The following is a 27,939-nucleotide window of genomic DNA, read 5'->3' as shown; positions in this document are numbered from 1 at the left end:
AGCCCTCTAAGACGTTGTACTGTGATATTATCCATACAAATACATTTGGCTTGTTTGATTTAACAACGTGTAGTACCTTGCATTGCCTGTGGGGATGTAAATACACTTCTTCTGAAACAACGAAGAAGAAGTAGAAGAAGAAGCGGAAGTAGCTCAGCAGAAAGGTAAACAGCGCAAACATTCTGCTCCCTTTACTAAAATGCGATAGAACACTTCATGTCGTTTGATGCAGTCAAAAGTTTATTGTTCTGTTTCACGGCCCCTCTTTCCTCGCCGTTTATGACAGCATAACAATGGCCAAAATGATCTTCTTCCTCTGACAATACTGGTAACATGCTAACACGGTAAGCAGCTAGCTTCCTGCTGCTGTCAGAAAGAAACCCGCAAGTCTGATTCCACCAAAACTCATTAGATCATTTTATATTTCAAAATGTCTGCAGCAACGGAATACAGATCCCCGAACCTATAGGTAGATTGTACTGTTTTATGCTAATGTGTACTCGTGTGATGCAGTCACCGGTGCACCTGAATCATAGTTACCAAAATGATCTTCTATTAGTAGATTCATTATGGTTCTGTATCTGTAGCTACTGGCATTTAATCCTTAACTACTATGACAAAATACGCTTATTTGCATGTACAATATCATGTGTTATCAATATCTTGTTTGCTTAATCTTGACTCAATAAACCGTGTTTGACAGATGATGAAGGGTAAAGCAGATGAGGAAGACTACTGGAACAGTTCCAAGTTTAAAGCCTTCACCTTCGATGATGACGATGAGGAGTTGAGCCAGGTAAGAAACCGCCTCAGCTGCTCCAGGGTCGTAGTGCGTTGGGTCAAATGTGACTTTTTACTACCTCCCTGTGGCAGCTGTAAGTAACTACAACAACATCAGCGCGCGATTCAATCTATCTTATCTTATATATCTTATCTTGTTTGCCACATTAAGTGGAGAGCAGCGTGTGTCTGTTTGTATGTTTGTGTGTGTTATTACAGAATTTTTGATATTGATTAGTAGACAATAATAAAAATAATAATAACAAAATAAAATGTCAACATGAACCTTTGTCCAACTAGCCTTTATACTGAGGTGCTGCTGAAGTGTAACAGTGTAGTCCTGTTTTTGTGCATCAGCTGAAAGAGTCAAAGCGAGCTGTGAACAGCATCAAATTGACGGATGATGATGAAGATGATGTGGAGAAGGTCAGCTGGAGTGGAGAGCCTGTTGGAAGTGAGTCTGAGTCTGATTCTTCAATGTGATTAGATTATTTTAATCAATATTTTTTACATTTTTTGAATTATTTTCTTTATTGTTTATATTTTTTATTTCTACATTTCATTTAAATACTTTTCTACAACAAGAAGAAAATGAATGTGTATATATAGAGGAATAGACTTTCCTGCATCAACTGGACAAGAGAGCTTTAGAATTAACACATTTTGCTAACGAAGAAATACATCATTGTTGTTTTTAGATTTAAGTCATAATAATAAAATGATAAAATGTTAATAAAGTCCTTGGTGACCCGGGTCTCTGCAGGTATCCCCTGGTTGGTCAAAGAGACGGCGGCATCCAGCCAGAGAACGGCCGAGCCGTCCCTCCCCAGAGGCAACGCAGACACGCCCACTATCTTCAGGAGCAACTCGGGATACTCCTTCAGCTCCCTCTTCAAAGGTCAGGCAGGTCAAGGGTCATAGGCAGGTCCTCTCAGATGGAGGACTGCAGCACAGAGACATGTCCTGGTGTTGACTGTGGAGTAAAGAACACACAGAGTCTCTCCAGCATCTTCTGACTTAAGAAGTACTGAGACCTGATGTTGTCTGATGTTGTTAATCTGTATCTTAAATTGACTGTATCTGTTGTATTTGCTTCTCTACAGTGAAGCCTAAAGGTGGGACCTTCCAGTCTTTCTCTGACTGTGAGTATTTACTGAGCCTGTGGTCTGACTTACTGACATTATATACACGACACAATGAAACTGAGAAGTTCTTTACATTGGAAGTAATCAGATGACTGTGTGTTTCAGCGTTCAGTGAAACGTCAGGCAGGCTCTACGCCCCAGAGCTCCGAAAACCCAAATCAGAATACAAGGTATCAATCGGAGCGATCGTCTGATAAGATTCTAGAAATCAGGCTGCCCGCAAATTCGATATGATGATGTCATCTTTTGTCAGGATTACACCAGTGACTGGACACTGGAAGAGACTGTCCTGAGGATGCAGCAAGGAAAGGTCAGCAGCCAGTCTGTCTGTCCCTCTGTCACCATCTCTCTTTCTCTTCCTCCATCATCTCTCACTGTCTCTTCCTGTCCCTCTATCTGTCTCTCTTGCTGCCTGCCTGTCTTTCTGCCTTAGCCTCTGTTTGTCTCTCTGTCTGATCTGTCTTTCTTTACCCCTCTATCTATCCCTCACCATCTGTCTGTGGTTATGACAGTTTTGTGCTGTCCGTCTCTCGACCTCTTGGTGTGAAGTATTCCTCGTGAGCATGTGTCAACCTGTAGTCTCAGTGTGTTTTATCATGGTTTCAGTGTAAGTGTGTGGTCTCAGTGCTCAGTCATACTGTCTCCTCTGCTGTGTGTCTCAGATTGTGTCTCTGGAGAAGTTTCGCTCCCTGCAAGACAAACTGCTGCTGCTCGATCTTGCCGTCGGTTCCCACGATGGAAACGTCATCACTGCTGTAACTTTACTTACCTCACATCTCGCAAACATTCAACAGTTTTTTATACATTTCATGTCTCACCATTTATTATTATTATGTACAAACCTGTGTATCCGCTTTATCATCAGCTACCCATGCAGTTGCTGTAGACATTATTATTAAAACATGTTTACATTTGACACGAACAAACAGTAAATGTGTTTTTTTTCTGATCAATAAATCCCATTAATGTCATTAATTGGTCATATGAGGAGTCACAGCTGATGTTTTATTTTTGCTTCCAGGTTTTAATATTTCTAAAGAAAACTCTCAGAAAAGGTGAGTTTGTCCCACCTGGATATGTGTGTGTGCAGAGGTTGTGTTTTGTTTGAGTTCCGCTTGTGTGTGTGCAGAGATTGTGTTGTGTTTGAGTCCCGCCTGTGTATGTGTATGTGTGCAGAGGTTGTGTTTCGGGAGCTGGAATCCAGACAGACGGCGCTGCGACATTTCATCCACTACCTGACGGAAAGCGGAGAGCAGCGGCTGCTGTTGGAGCTTCTCCGGTCAGAATCCTGTACTTTGTCATATTTTCTAAGATTGTTTTGCATCTAAAAGTCTGATATTGTGTAAAAAATTGTTCACTTATCTGTGTTTCCTTCTGTCTTCATGCTCAGAGCTCTTGGCAGGACAGAGGACATGGCTGTAAGTAGTACACATCAGCAAACCCACACATGTAGCACTAAACAGCAGAAGTACTTTTATCTCTGTCATGAAATTCATCATTAAGGTCATCTTTCTGTACAGTAACAGGAGGACAATGTTAAATAGTGAAGTACTACTACTGCATACTGCTCTGTACCACATGTAGTGCAGTGTACCAGTTGTATACACTAGTTAGTAGTAGTTCTATTTAGCACTATACTCCAGTTGTACTACTGCATCAGACTGACAGATTGACTGTCATCTCCTGTCTGTCTCCATGGCGACCCACAGCTGCTTCAGTATAAAGAGCATCTCAGTATCGCCGACGAAAACAAGAGGCGGGACTTCCTGAAGAGCTGCATAAGGTGAGCGCCCCCTACAGGCCACAGCGGGTGAAAGGAAAAATACTGTCTCTGTATTTCTTCTTCTAGTGATCACATTCCAGCAGTCAGCATCACACACAATAGTGTTTTTTCAGGAGGCCCACAGTAATAAATCTTGAACATTCTCGGTTAAAGTTGTTATGTGCATCTCAATTTAGCAGCAAAAACTAAGACTAAGAAAATTTAATAAGAACAAAAAAGGTATTTGTATCTTAACTCTATCTAGATGCTTCCAATATAATGTAACTAATATTCAGACACTGACTTAAGTAACGAGGACTGTTTGCTTATTGTTGTGTGTGTGTGTGTGTGTGTGTGTGTGTGTGTGTGTGTGTGTGTGTGTGTGTGTGTGTGTGTGTGTGTGTGTGTGTGTGTGTGTGTGTGTGTGTGTGTGTGTGTGTGTGTGTGTGTGTGTGTGTGTGTGTGTATTTGTTGTCAGTCTTCCATTCTCTTCAGAAGATGCTGCTCACGTTCAGGATCATTACACGCTGCTGGAGAGGCAGATCATCGTAGAGGTCGCGACCTCTTCACACTCTCAGGACACACATGCTGCTCACTGTGTTGTGCTCTTATTGTATCTGCAGCTACTGTTGTATGTAATGTCAGTGTAGTACATTTACATGCATTTTAGAGTACTGAGTGCACGTAAATGGAATAAGTACCGTTTTTTTTGGATTGATTTTCATTTTTAATATTCTAATCACAGTTTCAGGGCATTTTGATCCACTGTAACCAGGTTTAATGCCATATCCATGCAGTTGTAGTCATGTGAACCACATCAGTAGGTGTAAACAGTCTAAAGCCAGTTTGTTCCTGTTCCATGCAGGTAGCAGACAAACAGACAGAGAGCGGAGGGAAGGTGGACATTTTCCAGAGGTTTCCCCGGCGAGCTTCGATCCTCAACATGCCGCTCATCACCACACTGTACTACTGCTGCTTCTACCACTACACAGAGTCAGAGGTCAGAGGTCAAACCACTGTCGGTCTGTCAGCTGCACTATAACATCCTGCTTATGAGTACTGAGTCTCTCTCTCTCTCTCCGCCCCCTCTCTCTCTCTCTCCCCCTCTCTCTCCAGGGAACATACAGCAGTCCAGCTAATATCCGTCAGACCTTTAGGGTGAGGAAACTCTCCGTAACACTCATCTGTGTCTCAGGTTGAGCTGCAGCTGTTAAACCCTCAGGAATTGTAAAATTGTTCTCTAACATAAACAGATGATTGTAGATGGTAGATGTGTTGTGGACAATAGAGACACTTAATGGCACTGGATGGAATCTGTAGCTGGAAAATAACATTTCAGAGTTGTAGCACTGACCGGCACTGTTGACCTTTGAACCCAGATATCAGAGAAGCAGTACTTTGTGACGGCGCTGGCGGCGCGGGCGAAGCTGAAGAAGTGGTTGGACGTGGACGCTCTGTTCAACAGTAGGAACTGGCTGGGATTCACCAAGAAGAAATCACCAATCAGCTTCCAGCGTGTGGTGGACATCCTGCAGAAGAACAACGCCCCCACACAGGTCAGGGGGCGGAGCCTGCAGATGCCCTTTATAGGCCTCATATGATGCGTTGTCTTTCGAAAGAACTTGTGTGTCGTATCTGTCTTCACTTTCCATTGCGTGTGTGTGTGTTCCAGGTGCTGCAGGACTACGTGGGCCTGGTGGATGATGCAGAGTTGAGGATCAGTTTGGCGCAGAAACTTAAATGTCACGACATCGTCATTAATGTGAGACTGAGCTGTGTTTGTCTTTGTCACAGGCATATTGATAATAAACCATCAGTAGCCAATCAGAATCAGGAGGGGCGGGGCTTAACCCACATAGGTCAGCTTTATAGTAGATGATGTGGATTGAAGGCTACATTTGATTTATTGTTCTGATGTGTACAATTAACTTTATTGATTTATTGTTGCTTTGATTATCATGATTGACTGGTTCTTTGTTTCGGCCAATCAGACATACAGAGACTTGAAGGACCGCCAGCTGTTAATAGCATATCGGACGAAAGTGGACAGATGTTCAGCTGAGCAGCAGAAGATTGACGACCTGCTCAGCAACTCGGTAATCATAACAAGAAGTAGTAATAATCATAATAATGATAATAATATTAATGATATGGGTGTAATCACATGTCTGAGTCTGACGCAGCTTTGTATCTTCATCTCTCACAGCAAATCAGGTGGAAGAACTGACCGTCCAATCAGCTGCTTCAAACAGACATTTCAACACGACTCTCATACGGAAAATCTGCCAGACTGTGAAGCAAACGAATGTGAAGAAGAAATTAGTTTAAACCTCCCGCACTGCTGCTGCAAACGTTAAGGCATGACTGCCTCGGGTCAGCTGCCATCTCATTGGTTGACCAGGGAAAGGATGAAAGCACAAATCTGGGCGGGGCTTCTGCCAACCAAACATCAACATTCCTTGCCATCAGATTTTTTATACACGTGGGGGGGAAATGCCAACCAATAAACGAGCTGCTCACATGTAGGAGATGTTTCACTGCTTAATTTGCTTTTAAAGGAGGACAGGAGAGTGGGGGGGGGAATGAATGGAGGAGGTAAAGTGGGTGAGTTGATAAGTGTCTGGTGGAGGAGAAGGGGAAATGAGGAGGAGGAGGCGAAGAAAGAAAAAACAAGATGGAGGCGGATGGGAGAACATGCAGCCCTGCAGGGGTTAATAATCACTGTTTGGAGGCTGTGTAAATCTAATCAGTTCTGAGGAGGATGAGCTCAGACCCACTTCCTCTTCACGTTTGATATCGAGCCACAGATCTGTGGTCCACCAGCTGCTCCCGACCCTCCCGGGCTCATGACCTGTGCTGCCTTATCAGTCTGTGTTGATATAAAACAGGTTTCAGGGGTAAATGAATCAGTGTTGTGTTAAGAGGCCACAAAGTGCAGAGTTAGTGCAGATATTTTAGCTTCAAGTTCATAAAACTCAAAGTGAAGATGCCTGCTGCCCTGAAAGATGTGGAAGACATGTTCCATTACAAGAGGACAGTCTGTTAGTGACAGAGCAGATTATTCAACTGATTATAAATCTGTTAGTACTCAGAGTAACACATCTAACCACTGGAAGGCGCTCGATCCTCCATGTTTGAGTCAAAAACATTAAAATCAAATAAAAACAACCCAAATCTGTACAAATGGAAATAGTTCCCACGATTTCTTATGACTTTTTTTTAAATGTGACTTTATTCCGGCGTAACTTTAGATCATTCAAATGTTTGGACAAAAACAACCCTCAGATGTTCCTCGCGTGTGTATGTGTGTGTGTGTGTGAGAGAGATGGAGCTGCTTCCTCTGCTGTTGTTCTGACCCAAATTACAGCTGCGTGGAGTAAATAATGAATCAAATCAGACGATATGATGAATAAATGATGGTCTGTCACTTCGGACCGTCTTCCCATCTGTGCCCCCCCCCCCCCCCCCCCCCCCCCCCCCCCCCGCCCTCCCCGCTCCCCCTGCTGTGGTGACGTAACTTCATTCAAAAGTCAGCACGAGGCTCAGACACGGATGATGATGCCAGCAGGCGCGCGGCTCCGGTGAGTGAAAATCTACCTATTAATATAAGTATTAAGTCTTTTCAGGATAGTTGCTATAATAATGAATTTAATAAGCAGTTTCTAATTCTTTAATATTAAAACAATCTTTCATATATTCTTATTGAAGAAAGCATTTGACATGACAATGAGCATATTGTTACGGGACATTTTGGAGATGCGTTTTTTGATACAGAAAAAGAGGGAAAAGTGTGTGTTACAGCGTTGATGGAGATAAATAGTCGTGTTCAGGTCCAAAGTTAAAACTAGTGAGGCCACATTATCACACTTCTGCTATTTAGGTCCGTGAGTGTCCGTATTTATTTATTTCTATTATTATTATTTAATTATTTAATATCATATAGAGGAAGCTATAGAGGAAGCTAGAGAGGGAGAAAGGAGAACCCTAAAACCCTAAAGAGAACCAGGCTATGTCCTGTACACGTCAATAAACAAAGTATGACAAACAGGGCGACAGCAGAAAGCCACAGCTTGAAGGTTGAGTAGAGATGGCACTGTAGTGTGGACGCAGAGTTCTGGACGTCATCGTTGTTTGATCGATGATCTAATAGGTACAGTTATTACAGACATGACATCATACAACCGTGAAGGCAGCTATGGATGGCATCATACTAAAGAGCAAAAAAGCGGGGGGAGAGAAGAGGGAAGACCCCCACACACCCACCCTTTTTTTCAGTCATTGGTCCGCCATAGCTTCATCTGTAAAGTAGAAAGAAAGGGTTGCAGTTTGTAATAATGGAGCTTCTCATTCTTGATTAGATTAAATTCAGGATACGGCTGCACATTGTTTTCATAATCGATCTGCACTCTAAAAAGTAATTCAGGGGACCTTTTACCACCAATTAATTAGATGCATGGTTGCAAGATAAAAATTCTAATTTATTGATTTAGATCAATTTTTTAAGTTGCAAACATTATTTTGATGAGTTGTGTTTACATAATAATGTTGGTAATTACATCAACTTAATATTGTGTGTAATTTAGACTCAAATTTCTGCGTTAATTGATTCAAAACAAAATTCAAGTTGTAGTAACTTAATGAAATTGGCTTGGTAACTTAATTTTTCTCCACCTTGAGTTCAAGTCCCCTCCCCCCCACGTAACATGCCTGGAGATTCAGACAGTTAAGACTGTGTGTTAGAGGACCTGTAGCTGAAGAAATAAGTAACAAAGGAAATTTTCAAGGTGACTATAATTTCATTTACAAATAAATTCTACTAAAGCAATGTATTTGGGCATATTCTCAATTGTAATATGACCAATAGTGGACCCATGCACAGACGTTAGGCTACACCTGCTAATACAGTTGATGGAATATGTTGTACTACTATATGTAGCTAACGCTAGTCATATTTAGCAGTGTAATTTGGCCATCCAACCCTTTATTTTAGCATAACAGTGAAGAATGATAAAGTTTCATTTGACAAATCTGCTCAGCTAGAGAGGGCTTTTCATTTGTGCTGTGGGGAGGAAAATCATGATTAATTGCTTATTTGTGTAACTGTCAACTACATTATGTAATCTAAATTCATTTGCTCATTTCATCCAATGTTGCTTTTATGTCTATGTTAGGTGAGATATTTGTATTGTAAATTGGACTTTGGTTACTATTGTGATACAACTTACAGTTTGGAAAAACTAGTTGATGCAACTAAATTTTTTGAGTAATCAACTTTAAAACTTGTGTTAATGCTACCAATTATTAAGTAAGCGGTAATTAAAATACGTTTGATTGTAGCGGAAATGCTAATTCCCCTAACTCAATGTAGTTTGTTGGTTAAACATAATTTCATTAGAAGTTGTAGTAACTCAAAAAGATTGATGCAAACTGTTGCATTAATTTTTGTTGTTGAGCCAATGCTTTTGTTTTTAGAGTGGTATAGTATCTCTACAACATTCTTGTAAACTATTCTCATATATATTGTGTTGTTACTGAAAGTGGAACAGTCTAACTGCAGATTGTGGTGAAGTCCTGCCATATTTATCTGCTACTGTTACTGATGTGAAGCTGTTCGCTGTATACAAACCACTCACTATACTTCTGTGGTTTGTAATATAAAAAATAGAAACCACTTTCAAACAAATTCGTGATTGGGTCATCAAATGGATGATGATGATGATAGTGGTGGTGGTGGTGATGATTGAGAAAATAAAGAGCATGAATAGAATAGATTAGAATAGAATAGAATAGAATAGAGTGACTTTATTGTCTGGAAATTTGAAACATGTGTTAGAGGTTGAGAGTTTATGCTGAGTCAAAATGATCCTGACAGTTTAATCAACAAAGAGATCAATATAGAGAATAAATATTTGTATATAGAGATAGATAGACAGGGAGATGTTGAGAGGTGTCAAATGCCACTGATCTTAATCTTAGTGCTTTCATTTCCTGCAGATTTCCTGTTCACCTCAACTTCTCTCTATCTCTCTCCCTCTCTGTCTCACACACGTTCACACAGAGCTGATGAGGCATAACAAATATTATTCATCATCTGTGTGACAGGAAACCAGAGGAGTAGGCAGAGGTGTGTGTGTGTGATCACCATCACAGTGTGTTCACGCTAACCCATAACTGGACTTGTTGCCTCTGTCTGCAGTCATCATGTTAACTCCCCCGGTGACATTGAGCTCCTCACCAGAGAATGGGACTTTGTGCAAGCTGCCGTACGAGCAGGCGCAGCTCCTCTTAGTGGGCCTGTACAGCACGGTGCTGGCGGTTGGCGTGCCAGCCAACCTGCTCACCGTCTACCTGACCTGGATGCAGGTGCGCAGGAAGAGCGTGCTGGGCGTGTACCTGTGGGGCCTCTCGCTGTGTGACCTCACCTACCTGGGCACCCTGCCGCTGTGGGCGCACTACGTCAACAGTGGTCACCAGTGGCCGTGGAGCTCCACCACGTGCAAGCTGACGGGCTACATCTTCTTCAACAACATGTACATCAGCATCTTCCTGCTCTGCTGCATCTCCTGTGACCGCTACGTGGCGGTGGTCTACGCCTTGGAGTCCCGCGGCCTTCGCAGGCAGCGGCTGGCAGCTCTCATCACCTCCATCACCATACTGGTGGTCACCGTGGGTCACATCCCAGTCTTCACCATGCGGGAGGGGGAGGTAGACAAGGCCGACGGCCGCTGCTTCGAGCCAAGCCGTAGCAACAACGTGGTGACAGGCTTCAACTACGCCCGTGTTGTGATTGGCTTCCTCATCCCGCTGGTGCTGCTTGTGGTAACAAACCGCACCATCCTTGCTAACGTGCAGCTGAGCGACAGCCTGCTGCCTCAGCAGAAGCGGCGTGTGCGCAACCTTGCTTTGGCGGTGGTGGCGCTCTTCCTCGTCTGCTTTGCTCCGTATCACATCATCCTCCTGGCCCGCGCCATCATCTTCCACTTTCCCCAACCGGGGCAGGATCCGTGTCAACTGGAGAGGAAGCTGTACACGCCGTACAGCATTTCTCTGGGCCTGTCGACCTTTAACAGCGCTGCAAACCCCATCCTGTATGTGCTGTCTAGTGACAACGTCCGCAAGGAGCTGGGGCGCGCACTGTGCGCGCTCTGCAGGTCAGGGCCGTCGCCGTCCACCGACAGCGTCTGCAAGGTGCAGCACACATACAACTCAGCTGGGACTGCGTTAGCCAATCAGCCTGACAGGTGCCGCTCAGATGAACAGCTACACAAATCAGGGAGAACTTTGACTGAGGCTCCAATGGTACAAACCCCCTCAAATCAGGCCGAGTCATAGCCACTGCTGAAGACAAATTTACTGGGTACCGATCAAGACACACACACACACACACACAAACACACTCGTGCAAAGTAAGGGATCATAAACAAGACAGTTCACAAACGGTTTATACATTTAAAGTTCCACGTCATAAATTGTCGTCCTTCCTCCTGTCACACGCTGTGATTCATTAAGTCCAATTGAATGTTGCCATGGTAATGTAACATTATCTGCTACTCGCCACTTAGTTTCTGGTTTGTGTGAGAAGTATTTTGTTGAAGGCAGCGATGGTGAATTGATCTGCACCTGATTTCCCTGCATGACTCCGCCCCCTTTGAACGTAAGACGTGATCGACGGTTGCCGTAGATGATGAGCTGAACATTGAATCATATTTCAGTTTATTTCCACATGTTCACACTCCCACACGCACACACACACTTCCGCTCTAGTGCTCTCCGATCAGCTCATTCTTGTGGTCCTTCAGAAAAAGACAAGATAAATCAAGTCTGTGTGTGTGTGTGTGTGTGTGTGTGTGTGTGTGTGTGTGTGTGTGTGTGTGTGTGTGTGTGTGTGTGTGATTTCACACAGAACAGGAAGTGAATTTGCAGAAGCTGCACAAAAGCACATCCGTGAAACATTTCCTGTCTTAAAAAGAAAAGAAAATTCCATCATAAAAATTCAAACTGTAGCAAACAAACAGTATGAACTGATCATTTACCTCAGCACTGTGGGTACTATAGTTACATTATTTAATGATGTACATAATATATTTTCTTCATACCAATTCTTACTTTTCATTTTTGTAGCTCTTTGGCATATTTTCTATATTTTGTATTTATATGTTGACTTTTATGTAAAGAGAAAAAACACAATAAAAGTTCCAAGCACAAAAACTGATTGACGTGATATTTAATTTATTTCGGTTGTTGTGGCGACATCGTGTGGTCAAGATTTCATACTACATCTCCTGTGTATGATAGACGGATAGCCCCGTAAAAACCCGCTGTAAATAAAGGTTACTTCTAATACACAAATTAGAAGAACAGTTCACGTAAACAATTTACTAATTTTTAATCTGCAGATGTTTTTAACAGTTTAGGGTTTTTCTTAAAATAGTTTGGTTTTAGTTATTTCTTTTCTAATATTTGTGTGACTTTTTTCAGTTTGGAGCTCAATTCAGAAATCAGAAATAAAAATCCATCTTGTAGTCTCGACTTGATTGTCAGAACTTTGTAATGACATCTTTAAGTCATACGATCAAATTTCAAATAGATTTTTTTTCTATTCGTGTAGCAGCTGAATACGTTTTCTTTTGAATAAGTGTTGTTTTTGATTGATAAATAGTAATTATTGATTATTGATCGGTAGGAGCGGTCGGAATGAGGCTGTTTCTGCCTGTTTGCTTGAGTCAGACACTCGCACGCCCATACAGGCAGCCTTGGCACAGATGTGGAGGCTGGTACAGCGCTGACCTCTGACCCCGCCCTCATCAGCATAGCGAGGGGCGGACGTGTTACAGGGCCGGCGCTGTGATTTGCACGCAGATAAACTTTCCCGGAGTTTGGAATTTTACCATCGGAGTTTCGTTTCCATCACGGTAAGAATCTGCATGTTTGGTTTGTTTGTTTGCTCTTTTGTTTCAATAGAAAATGGAGTTTTTTCTTTCTCTAAGTCAAACGAAAACGGAGAAAAATAATCGATTAAGACACAGAGGGAGTCAGTTTGTTTCGGACTTAAATTTGGTTTATGATTAATACTCAAAGAATTCTCGAGTCAATAAATCTGATCCCTCCTTATTTCTGTGCCAGCGTGTGGAAACCTGCGCTGTCAAACACAAACATGACTTCACGGGAGAAGACAGCGGTCTGGAAAGGCGATTATTAATCAATGAGTAAATTACGAGTCGTAAGTTTAGTAACTCTTTTAGTTAAAGTATAAAAGTTCGGTGTGTTTTCATATGAGTGAGTGTTTTATGATTGTGGGAGAGTGTGGGCACAGAGCCAAACCACAGGGCGGAGCTCAGGTAGGTCAGTCAGCTTCAGGGCTCCAAACTGATCACACTGATCAATCTGATCCATCTGATCCATCTGATCACTTTCACCCTGCAGTTTTCAAACAGTGATCATGTCTGTAATTATGTTTTATTGTATTTAAAAAAAAATTCTGATTAAATATGAAGCAACAGTATAACTTGAACAGCTGAAATCTGAAATCTAATGGGCAGCAAAACTAATGCAAGTTGTTGTTTCTCTTTCTGTAACGACACCAAACTTATCAACTGTTAGCTGTTGATATCAGGAATAATTGCATCACTTTATATCAATATTCTTCTTCACCAAGTCAAATCTTTAAACTGGTGCAGCATTGATAGTTTTATCACATCCCGTGCTTGCTTTGGGGGTCAGTGGGATTTTGTAGCGTTGTCGTTGTGTGGCGTTGTTGTTAGTTGTCTGTGGGGGTGAAAGGTCATTCAGTCAGATTAATTCAGTGTGAGACAGGAAACAGTAGGAAAGAAAAGTAAAGACACAAGTTAAAAAGAGGAAAGAAGAGAAGGTAAACAGACTGATCACACACACACACACACACACACACAAAGGCATTGAATTATATTTTAATCATTAAGAATCACATTTTAAAAAAATATTTACTTTTATTGAGTTTTGTGAACGTTGTTTTTATCCTCAGTAGTTTTAATAATTAAATAAGTATTAATTGCATAGAATTAAGTGTTTTCTAGTTTATTTGTCCTAGAATTTTCAGATATATTAAATTTGTCTGCACTCACTTTACTGGAATTGTTTTATTGGGGAGGATTTCTGTACAAATGTGTAGCAGCAAAACTGCTTTGGATTCTCTCTCTCTTTCCCCTTATTGTTGCAACTCCTGGTGGAACAATAAGCCTGTCTGTGTGTGTTCATGTGTGTGTGTGTGTGTAACATTCCTCTGAAACGCTCTTCAGCAGCTCTTCTGTCTCTAGGTTTGATTTCATCAGCATATTAACAGGCGCAGTGTGCGTGACGCCATGAAGCGTCCTGAGCCTCATTGCGTCATATCAGCTGATGATGAGTTTATAAAGAGCGCGCGTGTTCTACTCGATCTTCTTCGGCTCCGTTAGACGCTGTGCCGCTGGTTAATAGTCACAGCTGCGCCGTTAATGAAAGGTATCTGACGCCATAGAAGCGTTGGCAAGAAGCCACGCCCCCTTCTCCCACTGTCAGCTGCTTTCTAACGGACACTGTGAAGCAGCTCGGCGGTGATCCGACGTGCGGAGGTAAAGTATGTAAACATTGAAAGTAAAAGTTTGAACGGGAGCAGGAAGGAGCAGTTACAACATGACAGAGTTTAGTTCAACCTGAGCAGAGCAGAGACCCAAAAATCTGGAGAATTTGTCCATTTTCACATAATGTGCGAAACTGTGTGCGAAAACAATGTGCGAAACTCTACTGGAGCGTGAGGTAACAGAAATGTTCTGAAAAGCTGATCTGTATATCGTTGTTGACGTGATCAAAAATGATGTCCAATCACGGAGAGATCAACTGGCAGTGAACATAAAACATACATTTGTTGTGTTTAACATTTGGTCCAATCTGTGTTTCTGTGCAGCTCAGCACCATGGCAACCAAGTGGGATATGGTGAAGGAGTGCATGTCCTTGAGCTCCGCCTACGACTCAGACTCCTCTGTGGAGGCCAACCTGGAGAACGCAGACCCCGAGCTGTGCATCAAGCTGCTGCAGGTGACTTTGTTGACCCCTGCTTGTGTTACCGCTCACACACACACACAAGCGCTCTCACTTCATTTAATCGCTAACATTGCTAAGAGAAGCTACAATGGGAATGTATCACAGTCATTTATTACCTCTGCATACTTTTAGGTATATTGATTGTCAGGATACTTAAAAAACAACACTCAGAATTGTACATTTGTACTCAACTGCCACCTTACAAATGAGTACTTGATACTTGATAATACATCTGTATAGGAGGGGTCAGTGTAGGGGTATGATGTGCTTTATGGTGTGCTTTATAAATGGCCACATGGTGGCGCTGTCAGCTGTTTGCTGGAGGCATTGAAACCTTCTCCCTGTGTCAGGTTCCCACGGTGGTGAACTACTCTGGGCTTCGGCGGCGGCTGGAGGCCAGCGATCAGGCCTGGATGGTTCAGTTCTTGGAGCAGCGGGGTCTCGACCTGCTGATGGAGGCGCTGGACCGCCTCTCGGGTCGTGGCTGCTCCCGAATCGCCGACGCCCTGCTGCAGCTGACCTGCGTGACCTGTGTCCGAGCCATCATGAACTCGTCGGCCGGTCTGCACTTCATCCTGGACAATGACGGCTACATCAGGACCCTGACACAAGGTGGGTTTGACCAAACCCGCAAACCGGAAGACTGGAACTTTTAGTCATACGTATGTAAACCCTTGACTTGTCACATTAAAAATGGATGATGGAAAAAAAAACAAAAGGAGCTTTTCCTGTGATTGACCTTCCTCCTTCCCTTCATCTTCACTCTGCTTCTTGTTGACATGTGCCAGTATGTGTTGCCATGCTGCGTTGTGTCCATGGTCCTTCAGTGTGTGTCCCTGTGCCTGTGTGTGTCCCTCAGCTCTGGACACGTCCAACATCATGGTGAAGAAGCAGGTGTTTGAGCTGCTGGCAGCACTGAGCCTGTTTGACCAGCAGGGGCACTGTCAGGCTGTGGATGCGCTGGAGCATTACAAGGTCAAATCAAACCTCATCCACCCTATACATGACCCTCAAGATCACACACACACACACTCTACACACGGACCCCCCACCTAGACCTTATATATGATCCCCCACAGACAGGCAGGCAGCCAGACAGGCAGGCAGGCATTAGAAATGATCTGCAGATGTTCAGCCATTTGTTTTTCATTTCATTTAAGGTTCAGCTGATAAATGAGGATGTAAAGAGGAAGCTTAGAGCGAACCTTTGATTGTTTGAGCGTTGGTAAGGAGTCGTTGTGACTCTGATTAGTTTGACGTGTTGGCACTATAACACTTTGTCTTCGACTTCACCCTGCAGATAAAGTGAACAAACACCACTTAGATCCTTCCTGATAAACTGTCAGAGTTCCGGCTTTGCTCAGGCTTGTTGGGCATCGACGGGAAATCTGATTCACTTTCAATCATGCGGGCGGACAGCGTTTCCTCACATCCTGCAGTTAGTTTACACAGAAAAACCCTCAAGCCTTATAATGCAACATGTAGAGATTTGGATGTTTAGCAAAAAAAACATTTAGCTTCAGTAATGAAAGAAGATTTCAGGAATTCCACTCGATCTTGTTTCTTAGGGAACTTGATAAAGGTTCAAGTTAAAATGGTGTATATGTGTGTGTGTGTGTGTGTGTGCGTGTGCGTGTGTGTGTGCGTGTGTGTGTGTGCAGAGTCTGAAGAAGCAGCAGTATCGCTTCAGCATGATCATGAACGAGCTCCACGCCACTGATAACGTCCCGTACATGACCACGCTGATGAGCATGGTCAACGTGCTGGTGCTGGGACAGGAAGACCTGAGGAAGAGGGACAAGATGCGCCAGGAGTTCATTGGTGCAACACTTTTCTGCATTTCTATACACACATAGATCTATACGTTCACAGGGTGTTTGTTATTTCCATATCACCCTGGTGTGTGAATGAGAATTTTTGAATTCATACAGACGGGATTTCAAACCTGACAAAGCTGCTCCACAGAAATGTCTGGCACCCCAGGAGATTGTGTTGAAGTTGCACTAACTGGCCACTAGCTGGTGCTGCTGTACATTGTTGCTAAACTCCTCACTGACAGACACAGAATGCAAGAGATGAAGTACAAGTTCAATCTGATCTCTTCTTTGAACATTAGTAACTGAGTTAGTTTCCGATATGTGAAGTAAAAGATATCAGTTGTGAAAATACTCAATAAAGTACTCCACTTGTAATAGAGTAAGTTTTTGACTGATGGTAAAATGGACCAAAACATTGACTCTACAGCAGATTAACAGGGGTGTGTTTGCAGGGCTGCAGCTGCTGGATTTACTGCCCAGACTGAGGTATTAGTTACTGTTTTTATCCTTCACACTGCTGTCACATAATGAAGAATAAACAACATGGATGGATATACAGTGCATATATATGTGTGTGTGTGTGTCCCTCTCTCCAGGGAGACAGAAGACGAGGACCTGAACATCCAGTGTGATGTGTTTGAGGACTCGTTGTGCATAGACGAGGAGGAGATGGAGAGACTTTACGGAGGAATCGACATGAGCAGCCACCAGGAGGTTTTCAACTCGCTCTTCACTAAAGTACGAGCCTCCATCTGACTCACCTCGTCTCACCCTCACCCACACAGGCTTTACAGCTGCGGCTCCGCTCCACATTAACATTTAGTCATTTGACAGACACTTTAATCCAAAGCGACATAAATATGAGATTTGAATACTTGTTGGATAGAGATGGAACATTGGGCTTCAAAGAGAATCCAAACTTTCCTGTGATTTGCACAAATAACTTTTGGGTTGAACCAAGTTGTCCGCCGCATCCTGACTTGGTCCTTGCTTTTCGTTTTCAAAGCTCGTCTCACTGTCTCCGTTTGTCTCCGTTTGTCTCCGCCTGTCTCCGTCCGTCTCCATATGTCCCCATCGGTCTTCGCCTGTCCAGGTCAGTAGCCACCCGTCCTCCATCCAGCTGCTGTCCATCCTTCAGGCGTTGCTGCTGGTGGACCCTGAGCGAGCTGACGTGTGGTTGTCTCTGGAGCTGCTGGCTGACAGAGCCATCCTCCTCGCCCAAGACCGTAAGGCCACAGTCACACACATACAGCACTTTGCTCAAATCTTCTTTTTGCCTATCAATGTGTTCAAATTTACATACAGAGAGATGTCCTGGCCCTGGCTTTGTTTATGTTGAGTGTGTGTGTTTGTGTGTGTGTGTGTGTGTCACAGCTCAGCTAGACTCCGGCGAGGGGCTGCTTGAAAGGCTCATCCCCTCTAAGGCAGCTGCAGCCAAATACAAGGTCTACACCACCGATAGGGCGGTACAGACTCACCTGATAGACTATCCTGCCGGCCAATCAGAGCCTGCTGCTTCAGCCGTCATGCACCCACCTCCCCCTCCTCCGCCTCCTCCCCCTTTACCTGGCATGGGATTTCCTCCCCCTCCTCCTCCTCCTCCTTTTCCTGGCATGGGAGTTCCTCCCCCTCCCCCTCCTCCCCCTTTACCTGGCATGGCATTTCCTCCCCCTCCCCCCCCTTTACCTGGCATGGGAGTTCCTCCCCCTCCTCCCCCTTTACCTGGTATGGGATTACCACCCCCTCCTCCCCCTTTACCTGGCATGGGAGCTCCTCCCCCTCCTCCTCCTCTGCCAGGTACAGGTGAGGGTATTGTAGCTCATATGGTTCAGGGTCTGGGCACGTCATATTACATCCCCGCCTCCCAGGCCATCTCCACCCCCTGCCCCACCCTCCGCATGAAAAAACTCAACTGGCAGAAACTCCAACCCAGAGTGGTGACAGGTGAGTTTGCTTTCATTCACTATTGATTCAAACACATAGGTAATACACGTATCTTATACATATGCATCAGCAAGTCATCTCTGCAGGACAGGCTTCTATAACAACCTCTGAGATGAGAGAACACAGAAAACCCCGGGAAGAAGTACAGTTAGTGGAATACAGTGGTAATGCAATGATAGAGAGGGGAGGAGGAGATCAGTACATCATGGGAAGTCCCCTAGCAGTCTAGGCCTATAGCATCATAACTAGGGGCCGGTCCAAGGCAAGCATGGCCGGCCCTAACTATAAGCTTTATCAAAAAGGAAAGTTTGAAGCCTGGAGAGGGTGTCTGCCCCCCGGACACAATCTGGGAGATGGTTCCAGAAGAGAAGAGCCTAATAACTAAAGGCTCTACCTTCCGTTCTACTGTTTGAGATACTAGGAACCACAAGCAAGCCTGCATTCTGGGAACGCAGCGTTCAAGGGGGGTAAAACGGTACTATGAACTCTTTAAGGTATGATGGAGTCAGACCATTAAGAGCTTTGAAAGTAAAGTAGGAGGATTTTAAATTCTATTCTGGATTTTACTGGATACTTGCAGCGAAGCTAAAATGGGGGAAATATGACCCCCTTCCTAGTTTTGGTCAGGACACGTGCAGCTGCATTCTGGACCAACTGGAGAGTCTTTAGGGACTTATTAGGGCAGCCTGATAATGAATTACAATAATCCAGCCTAGAGGTTACAAATGAGGTGCGTTTCCATTCAATAAAGTTACGTGTTATTTACAGATAGACTCACGTGTGCTCTCCAACGTGTTCTCACGCACACATTCATGATGTCATAAACAACTGTGGTGTCATTCATTCATGGCAATTGAAATGAAAATCACCCTATACAAATACTGGACCCCTGAACAATGTTTTAAGGCGATGGAGGAATATTGCACACACACACACACACACACACACACACACACACACACACACACACACACACACACACACACACACACACAGGCACAGGCATGCACACACATAGGACCTTTACTTCCCTACAGTACAAATACAAACAGTATATTTCCCCTGCAGACCAACAGTCCTTGTGGACGTCGGCGTCTATAGACGGGGTGGAACCAGATTACTGCAGCATCGAGGAGCTCTTCAGCCTCCCTCAGGCCGCGGCCAAGAGCAAAACCCCAGCCAAAGCAGAATCTAAAGAGGTGAACCGACATCACAGAGGCAGCTGTCTGTCAGCTGTGTAGTGACATCATCCTCCCCTGTGGATAGAATCAACTGTGTCCATTTTCAATGTTACTCTTCCTCTGTGGTTTCCAGATTTCCTTCATTGATGCCAAGAAAAATTTGAACCTCAACATCTTCCTGAAACAGTTCAGATGGTGACGTATCGCTTTCCAAAGATGGTTATGTCTGACAGAAATGTATTCATTTTGTGTTTTCTAGTTTAAAGGATCTCTTAAAAACCGGACAAATTCACACATTGTTGCTCAAACTGTGCAAGGATCTGTGGCCTCTGCCAACATTCGCCATGTTTAGATCAGTTTCCTCTCTGTATCTGTTGGTGTCAGTTACCCCCCCGCCCCCACACACACACTGTTTGCCACTTAAAAACCTGAAGAGAAATGCACTCCGCCTTCTCGCTGCTCTTGTGGTTGAATGTCTCTTCTGTCTGTCCCACCTGCAGTTCCCATGAGGAGTTTGTGTGTCTGATCCAAAAAGGCGATCGATCTAGGTTTGACGTGGAAGTCCTGAAACAGCTGGTCAAACTGCTGCCGGAGAAACATGAGGTCAGAGGTCACGGAAGCTTTTCACTGTAAACAGGAACGGGAGCAGGAGCGCTCACACACTGCCACACATCACGCAGCTTACTCGTCTCAGGTTGCCCTTACATGTCTAGCTTCTCCTTCAAATGTCTGATGTGTCTGTTACCTGTCTCACCATTTTGTCCCCTGTCTCGGTTGTCCCTGCTCTCCTGCAGATAGAAAACCTGAAAGCTCAGCAGACAGACAGAGAGAAGTTGGCTGCAGTCGACCGCTTTTACCTGCTGCTAATGGACCTCCCCTGGTAGGAGCACAGCGCCATCTGCTGCCAAATCACCAAATAACACACACCGGCAGCACTAACTGCAGTACTGAAATGTTAAAAGGAACATTACCACAATGGAAGTGTGTTTGTTGTGTCTGTCTGTGTGTGTGTGTGTGTGTATGTTGCAGTTATGCTCTAAGGATAGAGTGCATGTTGCTGTGTGAGGACAGCAGATGTGTGTTGGAGACGCTGCAGCCCAGAGTCCAGCTGCTGGAACAAGCCTGCCAGAGTCTGTATACACACACACACACACACACACACACACACACACACACACACACACACACACACACACACACACACACACACACACACACACACACACACACACACAGCTGGTTTGACCAATCTAAACCTCACTCAGGCTTAATTGCCTTTCTAAAAGCGGCAATGTGCATGCACCCACACAAGGGGGCGTGTCTGCAAAGAATGTGTGAGTGTGTGGTGGTTGTTGTTGTGCTCAGGTGTGAATGTGCTGCTGTTGTTGTGCTCAGGTGTAACTGTGTGGTTGTTGTTGTGCTCAGGTGTAAGTGTGTGGTTGTTGTGCTCAGGTGTGAAGGAGAGCACTCGGCTTCCCAGTTTCTGCAAACTCATCCTGGATGTCGGGAACTTTCTCAACTATGTGAGAATCTTTAATATCACAAACCCGTTTAATGAGTCAATCATCATAACAACAATCTTTACATTGAGTTTTCCTATCGATTTAACCTTTGACCTTAAGTATGTCATCACTACATTTTGCATGCATGTAACATGATTATAATATGTGACATGATGGAGTGTGATCTGATCTGTTCTGTGTCTCAGGGGACCCACACAGGGAACGCTGAGGGGTTTAAGATCAACAGTCTGCTCAAACTGACAGAGACCAAAGCCAACAAATCCAGAATCACACTGCTGCAACACATCATACAGGTAACCATGGATACGTGCTGACAGAGAAGGGGCTACAACATTGGGCTTCAGAGAGCATCCCAATTTAAAGAATGAGATGCGAGTGAAGAAAGTTCTAGATCTCGGTAACTTTCTGAAACTGCTTATTTACATTGAAACAGATGGAAATAATCTCGATAAGAGACAGAATAACTTGATCAGATGCAGAGATATTTGTTTGAAGATGTTTTAGGTGTTTTAGGTTTTCAGAAATTCAGTGAAATTAAAACAGCAGAAATAACTTAACATTATTTTAACAAGTGAATCATGTTGTACTGTTACACTCGGCACACTTACAGGGCCTTTTATATTTATTATATATCTTAATAATATTTATTTATTTACAATCAGACTTTTATGTTGAAATGTCTTATCTAAGGTAATGTTTTAGTTTGAAGTTAAACCATTGACTGAATCTCTATGAGGGAAATTCTATGACCTTCATCTTCTGGAAAATGGAAATGTTTGTCCTGACTGAGCTCTTACTGTTTGGTTCTCTGATTGACAGGAAGTAGAGCAGAACCATCCAGATCTGATGAACCTGCCGCATGATTTGGAGATCTGTGAAAAGGCCAGTGGGTAAACAAAGAGTTCTGGCTAAGTTGATATCCTGGATGCTAGTTTAGCTGTGCATCCAGCAGTCAGACTGTGATGTTGTCAGCTGGACTGAACTCAGCTCTACTAACATTGCAGCCTGTTTCCTGTCCTTTCTTTCCTCTAAAGTTACTACAGATCACAGCAGAAACAATACAGTTCACTGCCTCCCTGCCTCCCTGCCTGTCTGTCTGCCTCCCTGCCTGTCTGTCTGTCTGTCTGTCTGTCTGTCTGTCTGTCTGTCTGTCTGTCTGTCTGTCTCTTTCTCTCTCTCTTGTGTTCCTCATACTTTAACTACAATGATTCATTGAAATTGACATCCATGCAACCCCCCCGAACAAACAACTGAACTGAGCAGTGTTAATCTTGACAACAGTTAATCAGAATCAGAATCAGAAGAGCTTTATTGCCAAGTAAGTTTTCACTTACAAGGAATTTAACTTGGTCGTTGGTGCGATCAACATATAAGAGCAACAGTAAATCTACAGTAGAAAACACACATTGTTATATACAGAAAGTGTAACTGAATGGGTCTGAGTGCAAAGGTAAATATAGTATGAACCGAATGTGCAACTGTGCAAAACATTAAATGTGCAAGTTACAAGGTACAAATGTGTGAGTACCGCTTGATCTGATTCATAATCAATAGATAATACTTAATATGAAGTAATATAGTTGTGGATGAGCTGCAGGTTTGTCATACAGTGAACTTGTGTTTGTCGGCAGACTGAACCTGGACTCCATCCAGTCTGAAGCCGGATCTCTCGTCAAACAGCTGAAAAATGCTGTGATGAAAGTTTCCTCATCCACTGAGGACCTGAAGGAGCAGTACCTGTCGGTCATCCAGGTGCGACAGAGCGCTGGGTTCCAGCCTACACGCGTCATGTTTTTGTAGTATCTACCATGTTCTGGTAGACATTTGATGGTCCATCTGTTTGTAGGAGAGCCTGCAGGCCTGTGAGGAGCTGCAGGGGCGTCTGGCCTCTGTGGAGGCCAAGAGGAAGGAGCTGTCTGTCTACCTGTGTGAGGACACCAGCACCTTCTCCCTGGATGAACTCTTCAGCACCATCAAGAACTTCAGAGGACTCTTCCTCAGAGCCATCAAGGTCAGCAGCCAATCAGAGTGCAGGGCACCTTTTATAGCTGAATATAACAGCCAATCAGATCTTCCCATATTTACTAAGGGCAGTGAGATTTGCTGAGCTTATTAACTTAAAATGTATCTTAAATGCTTTGGATCATTGATTAATGTATCAAATACAGATAGAGTGTTCTGCACCCTTAATATTGGCGTTGTCCTGCTTACACTTTGAGTTTGTCTTAAAATCATTAAAATAAAAGTAACAAAAATCTATAATCTTAATAACAGTAATTATCTTATATCCCAGGACAATCAAAGTCGGAGGGAGCAGGAGCAGAGAAGGAAGCGGCAGGAGGAGAGGAAACAACAGAAAGGAGGAGATGAGGGGAAGATCCGTGAGCATTCCAAACATTTACAAACAATTGTCTGTTCTGTTTGACACAATGCAGCCTGTAGGGGGCGCACCATCTGTCTGAAGCATTCAATGTGACCTCTCATAAATTCCTCCCCTTCAGTCAGAAGAGGTGTGGCTGCTCAGGAGGAAGGCTGCATCATTGACAACCTGCTGGCTGAGATCAGGAAGGGCCACAAGCTGAGACGGGCCGGTCACGATCGAGGCGGTCTGCCCTGTGCTGACAACAAACAGGAGAGCAAACAGTGCGGTGAGGACAGAAAGTGCTGCTGCTCGGCGTTTGTGAGGAAAACACTCCTGGTTAAAATGGAGATGTTCCATATTGACTTCTGTACTGATCTGTGGCCCTCTCTCATTGAAGTGGACTTTGTTTCATTGTTTCAATGTGCAGTAAGCGCAGAGGTCTGAAACTGCCATGATTCTTTTTGTTATCAGATAATCCTGAGACATCATCTCCTGTCGACAGACCTTCATCATCCTCCTTAGGCGAGCGAGGGCAGAGCCAACGACCAAGTTCTCAAGAATCTGAGGGCCCCTCAGAGGGTGACACGCCCACCAGACCCTCAACCTCTGCTGAGGGGCTGGACTCCGGTGTGGACTCTCCGGAAAAGAGCGGAGACAGAAGATCCACAGGAGAGGAAGACACACCGACGCAGGAATCAGAGCTCACCGTGTTAGAGCTGAGCCTGACTGAACCTGAAGGCCATGACCCAGACGCTGATCTGCCCACAGCAGGTAAGATCCCACCAGCAAAGATGGATTGGAGGCTTTACAGGTGAAAAGATCAAGGTTAAATGAGTCTTTTTAGTGTTAGGCCCCTTTAACAATAAAACACCATCTTAGTATCCACATATATTATCACAATCTGATGACAGATTCCAATTTGAATTTGCTCTGTTCTACAACATTTTGCTCAGTTGGCGGAGACAATGTTGTGTGACTAATGTTTACATACACCTGGAATGTAAAACAGACTGACAGTGCTGATTGAAAATAACTTTCTTCATTCGAGTGACACGGAAAGGGCATATTCACCATTTTGTAGTTGATGATGGTTTTTATTTATTGAGTTTACAGCTGGATAGTTGTGATAGTAGATCTGATCACATCGTAAATCAGGTTGGATTCAACACCTTCTGCTAGTATTGATACCTTAATTTCTGTAGGACTATTTATACGTTTACATATTTTTGTCTTTGTCAACTGAGCTCATTCTGGCAGTCAGCATTGCATATAATAGGTCATTATTGCAGGAGATCTCCAGTAATAAATCTGGAACATTCACAGTGAAGATCGCTCAGAACTTCCTATCAATTTTTTATTTTAGACAACGAAAAAAGTGACGATGAAATCAGTAAACCCACGAAACTCAACTGTACCAAAACACTCACTGAAGCTTTGAATGAGGATGAGGATAATGAGCATGAGGACTGCAAACCCAATATCTCATCATCGCAAAGGCAGATTTCCATGGAAACATGGAAAGTGCCTTTGTGTTTCTCTCTAGCGCCACGCTTTGAACAAAGTACATTCTTTGCACTTTGTCCAAGAATAGCTAACTTCTATGTTGTTTGTTCCTTCCCACTCATTCATATTGTAGCATGTAGTGAGCACTGCTGCCTCTAGGTGTCGCTTTACTCTTTATGTAAACACACAAACAGGCCTGCATCTGTAAATCAGTCTGTCTGATCACAGGAGCTGATTTTCATGGTGAGGCCAAACATCGTCATCGTAAAAAGGGCTGTGTGTCTCATTGAGGTGAGGCTCCTCTGACTGAACACCTGTGTGTCCATCACTGTCTGACCTGCCGTGGCTGCTCCCCATCACACTCATGGTGCCTGTTCACTCCTTTCATAACAAAGATGTCTAACAGGGCTGGAGATGCAGTGATCTTCTTCTTCAGCCTCCTCTTTGTCTAATGCTTTTGGTGGAGGTTTGAGCTCTCTGTGCTGTCTGCTTTGTGTTTACTGTCAGTAAACTGTGCATCCTGATCCTTTTGAATGTGATTGACGGATGCTCAACCAATCTATGGGCTTGATATGAATGAATCTAAACAATATTAACATAACATTACCAGTGAGATTGCTGGAGGCTGTTGTATGTGCTGTGGTGTTAAACATCCTTGCAGGCTGTGCTCAGGGCTAAACGGGCTCCTTCCTGGTTTCCTGTGTGACGCTGATGTCACTGCTGCTGCCACGTGTCTTCATCTCTCCTCAGCTTTTATAAAATCAACTTTACCTCACATCCCATCAAAGCCTCTTTAATAACAATACAAATAATGTGTTCCTACTGACTGCTGATTTCTTTTCTGTTTTTCTCTCCAGACTAACAGAGGAAGACGCATCAGCAGGCCGACAGCAATGGATCTGCCATCTAAACTATAAATAAACTCACACACAGGCTTAATACCAAGTCAACAAAATAAAATGTTTTATGAATCATAATGTCTTTAGATAAAATAATATAATTGATTTCAATGTTATGAACGTGTTAAACATTCATGTAAGAGTCATTATAGCTGATATTTTATATATATATGTGTACTGTATGTTTCTTATATACATACAGGTTTGGCAGTAATTGATTTTCTTTGGAAAATAAACTTTTACTCCCAGCATCATTTGATATGTGACAACAGTTTCTGATTTCAAACACTGAATTCTATAAAGAATGTATCTCAGCATGCACAGGGTGAGCAGGGTTTGGGTCCTCTTTTTGTTCTTTCCTTTATCTGCCCTCCTTCCTTCTCCTTCACCCTCATTTTCTTTCCTTTATCCATTTTTCTTTCCTTCATCCCTTTCATGTTCTCGTTTCCACATTCCAGATTTGATGATGTCATAAACAAAACAAGTCTAAGGCAAAGGATGTGTTTGAATTGGACACCGCCTTCATTAGAACTCACTGCTCGGCCCTGGTCAAACCTATAACCCATTTGGTAAACCTTTCCATCAGAGTGGGCAAATTCCCACAAAGCTGGAAACAGGCGATCATCACCCCAATCTTTAAGGCAGGTGCAAAGGACCAAGCAGGCAACTATAGGCCAATTTCAATATTACCTGCTCTTTCAAAAATTTTAGAAAAAATACTAACAGAACAACTAGTTGAGCATCTTGAAAGCAACAGCCTTATTAACCTCAAACAATTTGGATTTAGACAAGGGCATTCTACAGAAATGGCAAATTGCTACCTAACCGAGAACATCAAGAGTAAGTTGGACAAGGGTAATGTCGTGGGAGCTGTGTTTATAGACCTCAAAAAGGCCTTTGATACAGTGAACCACAACATACTCTTAAACAAACTCACCAACTTCAACATCTCTGAACACGCCATCGGCTGGTTTGCGTCATATCTAGCACATAGAGAGCAATGTGTTAAAATAAACACTGAACTCTCAATGCCACTACAATCCACTATGGGTGTCCCACAGGGCTCCATCCTGGGGCCTCTGCTGTTTAGCCTATATATAAATGATTTACCAACATGCTGTCGGTCAGCTAACTGTCAAATGTACGCTGACGACACAGTTATATATGCAGCAGCTAGGACGCCAGGTGCAGCAGCAGAGATCCTGACTAAGGAAATGGAGGGAGTCTCCCAATGGCTCAAAGACAACCATCTGACACTCAACATCAAAAAGACTGTTTCCATGTGCTTCTCTATAAGAGGGAAAGCAAAATTGAACCATTAAAATAGACCAAGAGGCCATAGAAGAAGACGACAAATTTAAATTTTTAGGTGTTATTTTAGACTCACAACTTAATTTCAAGAAACACATTGACAGACTCTGCAAGACTGTCCGGATGAATCTGAATTGTTTCAGAATGATAAGACATCACATACCGGCCAAGGCAGCTTTACTCTTCTTTCATGCAATGATACTTTCTCACTTATCATACTGTGTTACCGTATGGGGCCAAGCCTCACAGACAACAATCAAACCAGTCACATCATTATACAAACGGGCACTGAAAATAATGGATCGGAAACCAACAACGTCCCATCACTGTTTAATTTTACAAAAATATAAGCTTTCAAGTTTTAACAGCTTCATTCAGTTCTCTTTTCTTAAACTAATTTTTAAATGCGCAAATAATCTAGCACCTTCTGTACTCTGTCCGCTCGTGACAAAAACGAACACAAGGAGAGTGGCCACAAGGGGAGCAGTGGGCGGCAACTGCATAGTAGAGGGGCGCAAAACTTCCAGTCATGTTTTTCAGTAATAGGGACCCGCTTTTGCAATGACTTACCAACGGAACTAAAAACACAAACTGAACTAAAAACTTTTAATAGTAAGTTAAAACACTGGCTGAAAGTAAATCAGGGATGTCACCAC

General features: G+C 43.5%; 3 protein-coding genes across 12 annotated transcripts; all 3 read left to right on the top strand.

Annotated features, from left to right (window-relative positions):
- Nucleotides 1–99: 99 nt before the first annotated feature.
- On the top strand, nucleotides 100–6,213 carry vipas39 (VPS33B interacting protein, apical-basolateral polarity regulator, spe-39 homolog). 3 transcript variants are annotated; one of them, XM_076154528.1, is made up of 19 exons: nucleotides 100–164; nucleotides 704–796; nucleotides 1,138–1,234; nucleotides 1,544–1,678; nucleotides 1,884–1,922; nucleotides 2,031–2,095; nucleotides 2,179–2,235; nucleotides 2,588–2,680; nucleotides 2,947–2,980; nucleotides 3,102–3,204; nucleotides 3,316–3,343; nucleotides 3,635–3,708; nucleotides 4,166–4,241; nucleotides 4,553–4,687; nucleotides 4,804–4,845; nucleotides 5,067–5,243; nucleotides 5,360–5,449; nucleotides 5,679–5,783; nucleotides 5,894–6,213. In XM_076154528.1, exons 2-19 carry the CDS (start codon nucleotides 704–706, stop codon nucleotides 5,912–5,914), a joined length of 1,464 nt encoding a protein of 487 aa, XP_076010643.1. In that variant the 5' UTR covers nucleotides 100–164; the 3' UTR covers nucleotides 5,915–6,213. The 3 variants fall into 3 exon arrangements, with proteins under 3 accessions (XP_076010643.1, XP_076010645.1, XP_076010644.1); XM_076154529.1 differs by lacking the exon at nucleotides 100–164 and adding an exon at nucleotides 171–344; XM_076154530.1 differs by lacking the exon at nucleotides 2,588–2,680.
- A 974-nt stretch (nucleotides 6,214–7,187) lies between these two features.
- On the top strand, nucleotides 7,188–11,613 carry LOC143003743 (putative G-protein coupled receptor 132). Of its 3 annotated transcripts, none has more exons than XM_076154560.1 (2): nucleotides 7,188–7,268; nucleotides 9,884–11,613. In XM_076154560.1, the coding sequence occupies exon 2, from the start codon at nucleotides 9,889–9,891 to the stop codon at nucleotides 11,017–11,019; it is 1,131 nt and encodes a 376-aa protein (XP_076010675.1). In that variant the 5' UTR covers nucleotides 7,188–7,268; nucleotides 9,884–9,888; the 3' UTR covers nucleotides 11,020–11,613. The 3 variants fall into 3 exon arrangements, with proteins under 3 accessions (XP_076010675.1, XP_076010672.1, XP_076010673.1); XM_076154557.1 differs by having other exon boundaries at nucleotides 7,195–7,268; nucleotides 9,682–11,613; XM_076154558.1 differs by having other exon boundaries at nucleotides 7,224–7,268; nucleotides 9,790–11,613.
- Nucleotides 11,614–12,500: 887 nt separating this feature from the next.
- Nucleotides 12,501–26,226, top strand: LOC143003733 (inverted formin-2-like). Of its 6 annotated transcripts, none has more exons than XM_076154539.1 (24): nucleotides 12,501–12,599; nucleotides 14,606–14,737; nucleotides 15,094–15,355; nucleotides 15,603–15,718; nucleotides 16,405–16,564; nucleotides 17,013–17,046; nucleotides 17,157–17,298; nucleotides 17,654–17,786; nucleotides 17,935–18,504; nucleotides 19,573–19,703; nucleotides 19,819–19,880; nucleotides 20,186–20,288; nucleotides 20,480–20,565; nucleotides 20,715–20,815; nucleotides 21,138–21,208; nucleotides 21,394–21,501; nucleotides 22,028–22,098; nucleotides 22,840–22,960; nucleotides 23,055–23,219; nucleotides 23,502–23,589; nucleotides 23,710–23,856; nucleotides 24,042–24,341; nucleotides 25,302–25,364; nucleotides 25,931–26,226. In XM_076154539.1, exons 2-23 carry the CDS (start codon nucleotides 14,615–14,617, stop codon nucleotides 25,361–25,363), a joined length of 3,156 nt encoding a protein of 1,051 aa, XP_076010654.1. In that variant the 5' UTR covers nucleotides 12,501–12,599; nucleotides 14,606–14,614; the 3' UTR covers nucleotide 25,364; nucleotides 25,931–26,226. The 6 variants fall into 6 exon arrangements, 4 of the variants coding, with proteins under 4 accessions (XP_076010654.1, XP_076010656.1, XP_076010658.1 ...); XM_076154540.1 differs by lacking the exon at nucleotides 12,501–12,599 and adding an exon at nucleotides 14,054–14,273; XM_076154541.1 differs by lacking the exon at nucleotides 25,302–25,364.
- Nucleotides 26,227–27,939: the final 1,713 nt, after the last annotated feature.

This window comes from Genypterus blacodes, unplaced genomic scaffold, assembly GCF_046128005.1.
Source record: "Genypterus blacodes isolate CSIRO-AG114 ecotype Tasmania unplaced genomic scaffold, CSIRO-AGI_Gbla_v1 ptg000062l_1, whole genome shotgun sequence".
Lineage (NCBI taxonomy): Eukaryota > Metazoa > Chordata > Actinopteri > Ophidiiformes > Ophidiidae > Genypterus > Genypterus blacodes.
The sequence above is the reverse complement of the archived record's forward strand: the minus strand, read 5'-3'. Positions and strand labels throughout refer to the sequence as shown.

Coding starts and splice junctions, on each gene's coding strand:
- vipas39 (XM_076154528.1), top strand. CDS start 704: ATGATGAAGGGTAAAGCAGATGAGGAAGACTACTGGAACAGTTCCAAG. Junction 1,679..1,883: donor CTTCAGCTCCCTCTTCAAAG/GTCAGGCAGGTC, acceptor GCTTCTCTACAG/TGAAGCCTAAAGGTGGGACC. Junction 3,709..4,165: donor TTCCTGAAGAGCTGCATAAG/GTGAGCGCCCCC, acceptor ATTTGTTGTCAG/TCTTCCATTCTCTTCAGAAG.
- LOC143003743 (XM_076154560.1), top strand. CDS start 9,889: ATGTTAACTCCCCCGGTGACATTGAGCTCCTCACCAGAGAATGGGACT.
- LOC143003733 (XM_076154539.1), top strand. CDS start 14,615: ATGGCAACCAAGTGGGATATGGTGAAGGAGTGCATGTCCTTGAGCTCC. Junction 16,565..17,012: donor GATGCGCCAGGAGTTCATTG/GTGCAACACTTT, acceptor GTGTGTTTGCAG/GGCTGCAGCTGCTGGATTTA. Junction 20,816..21,137: donor GCTGGAACAAGCCTGCCAGA/GTCTGTATACAC, acceptor TGTTGTGCTCAG/GTGTGAAGGAGAGCACTCGG.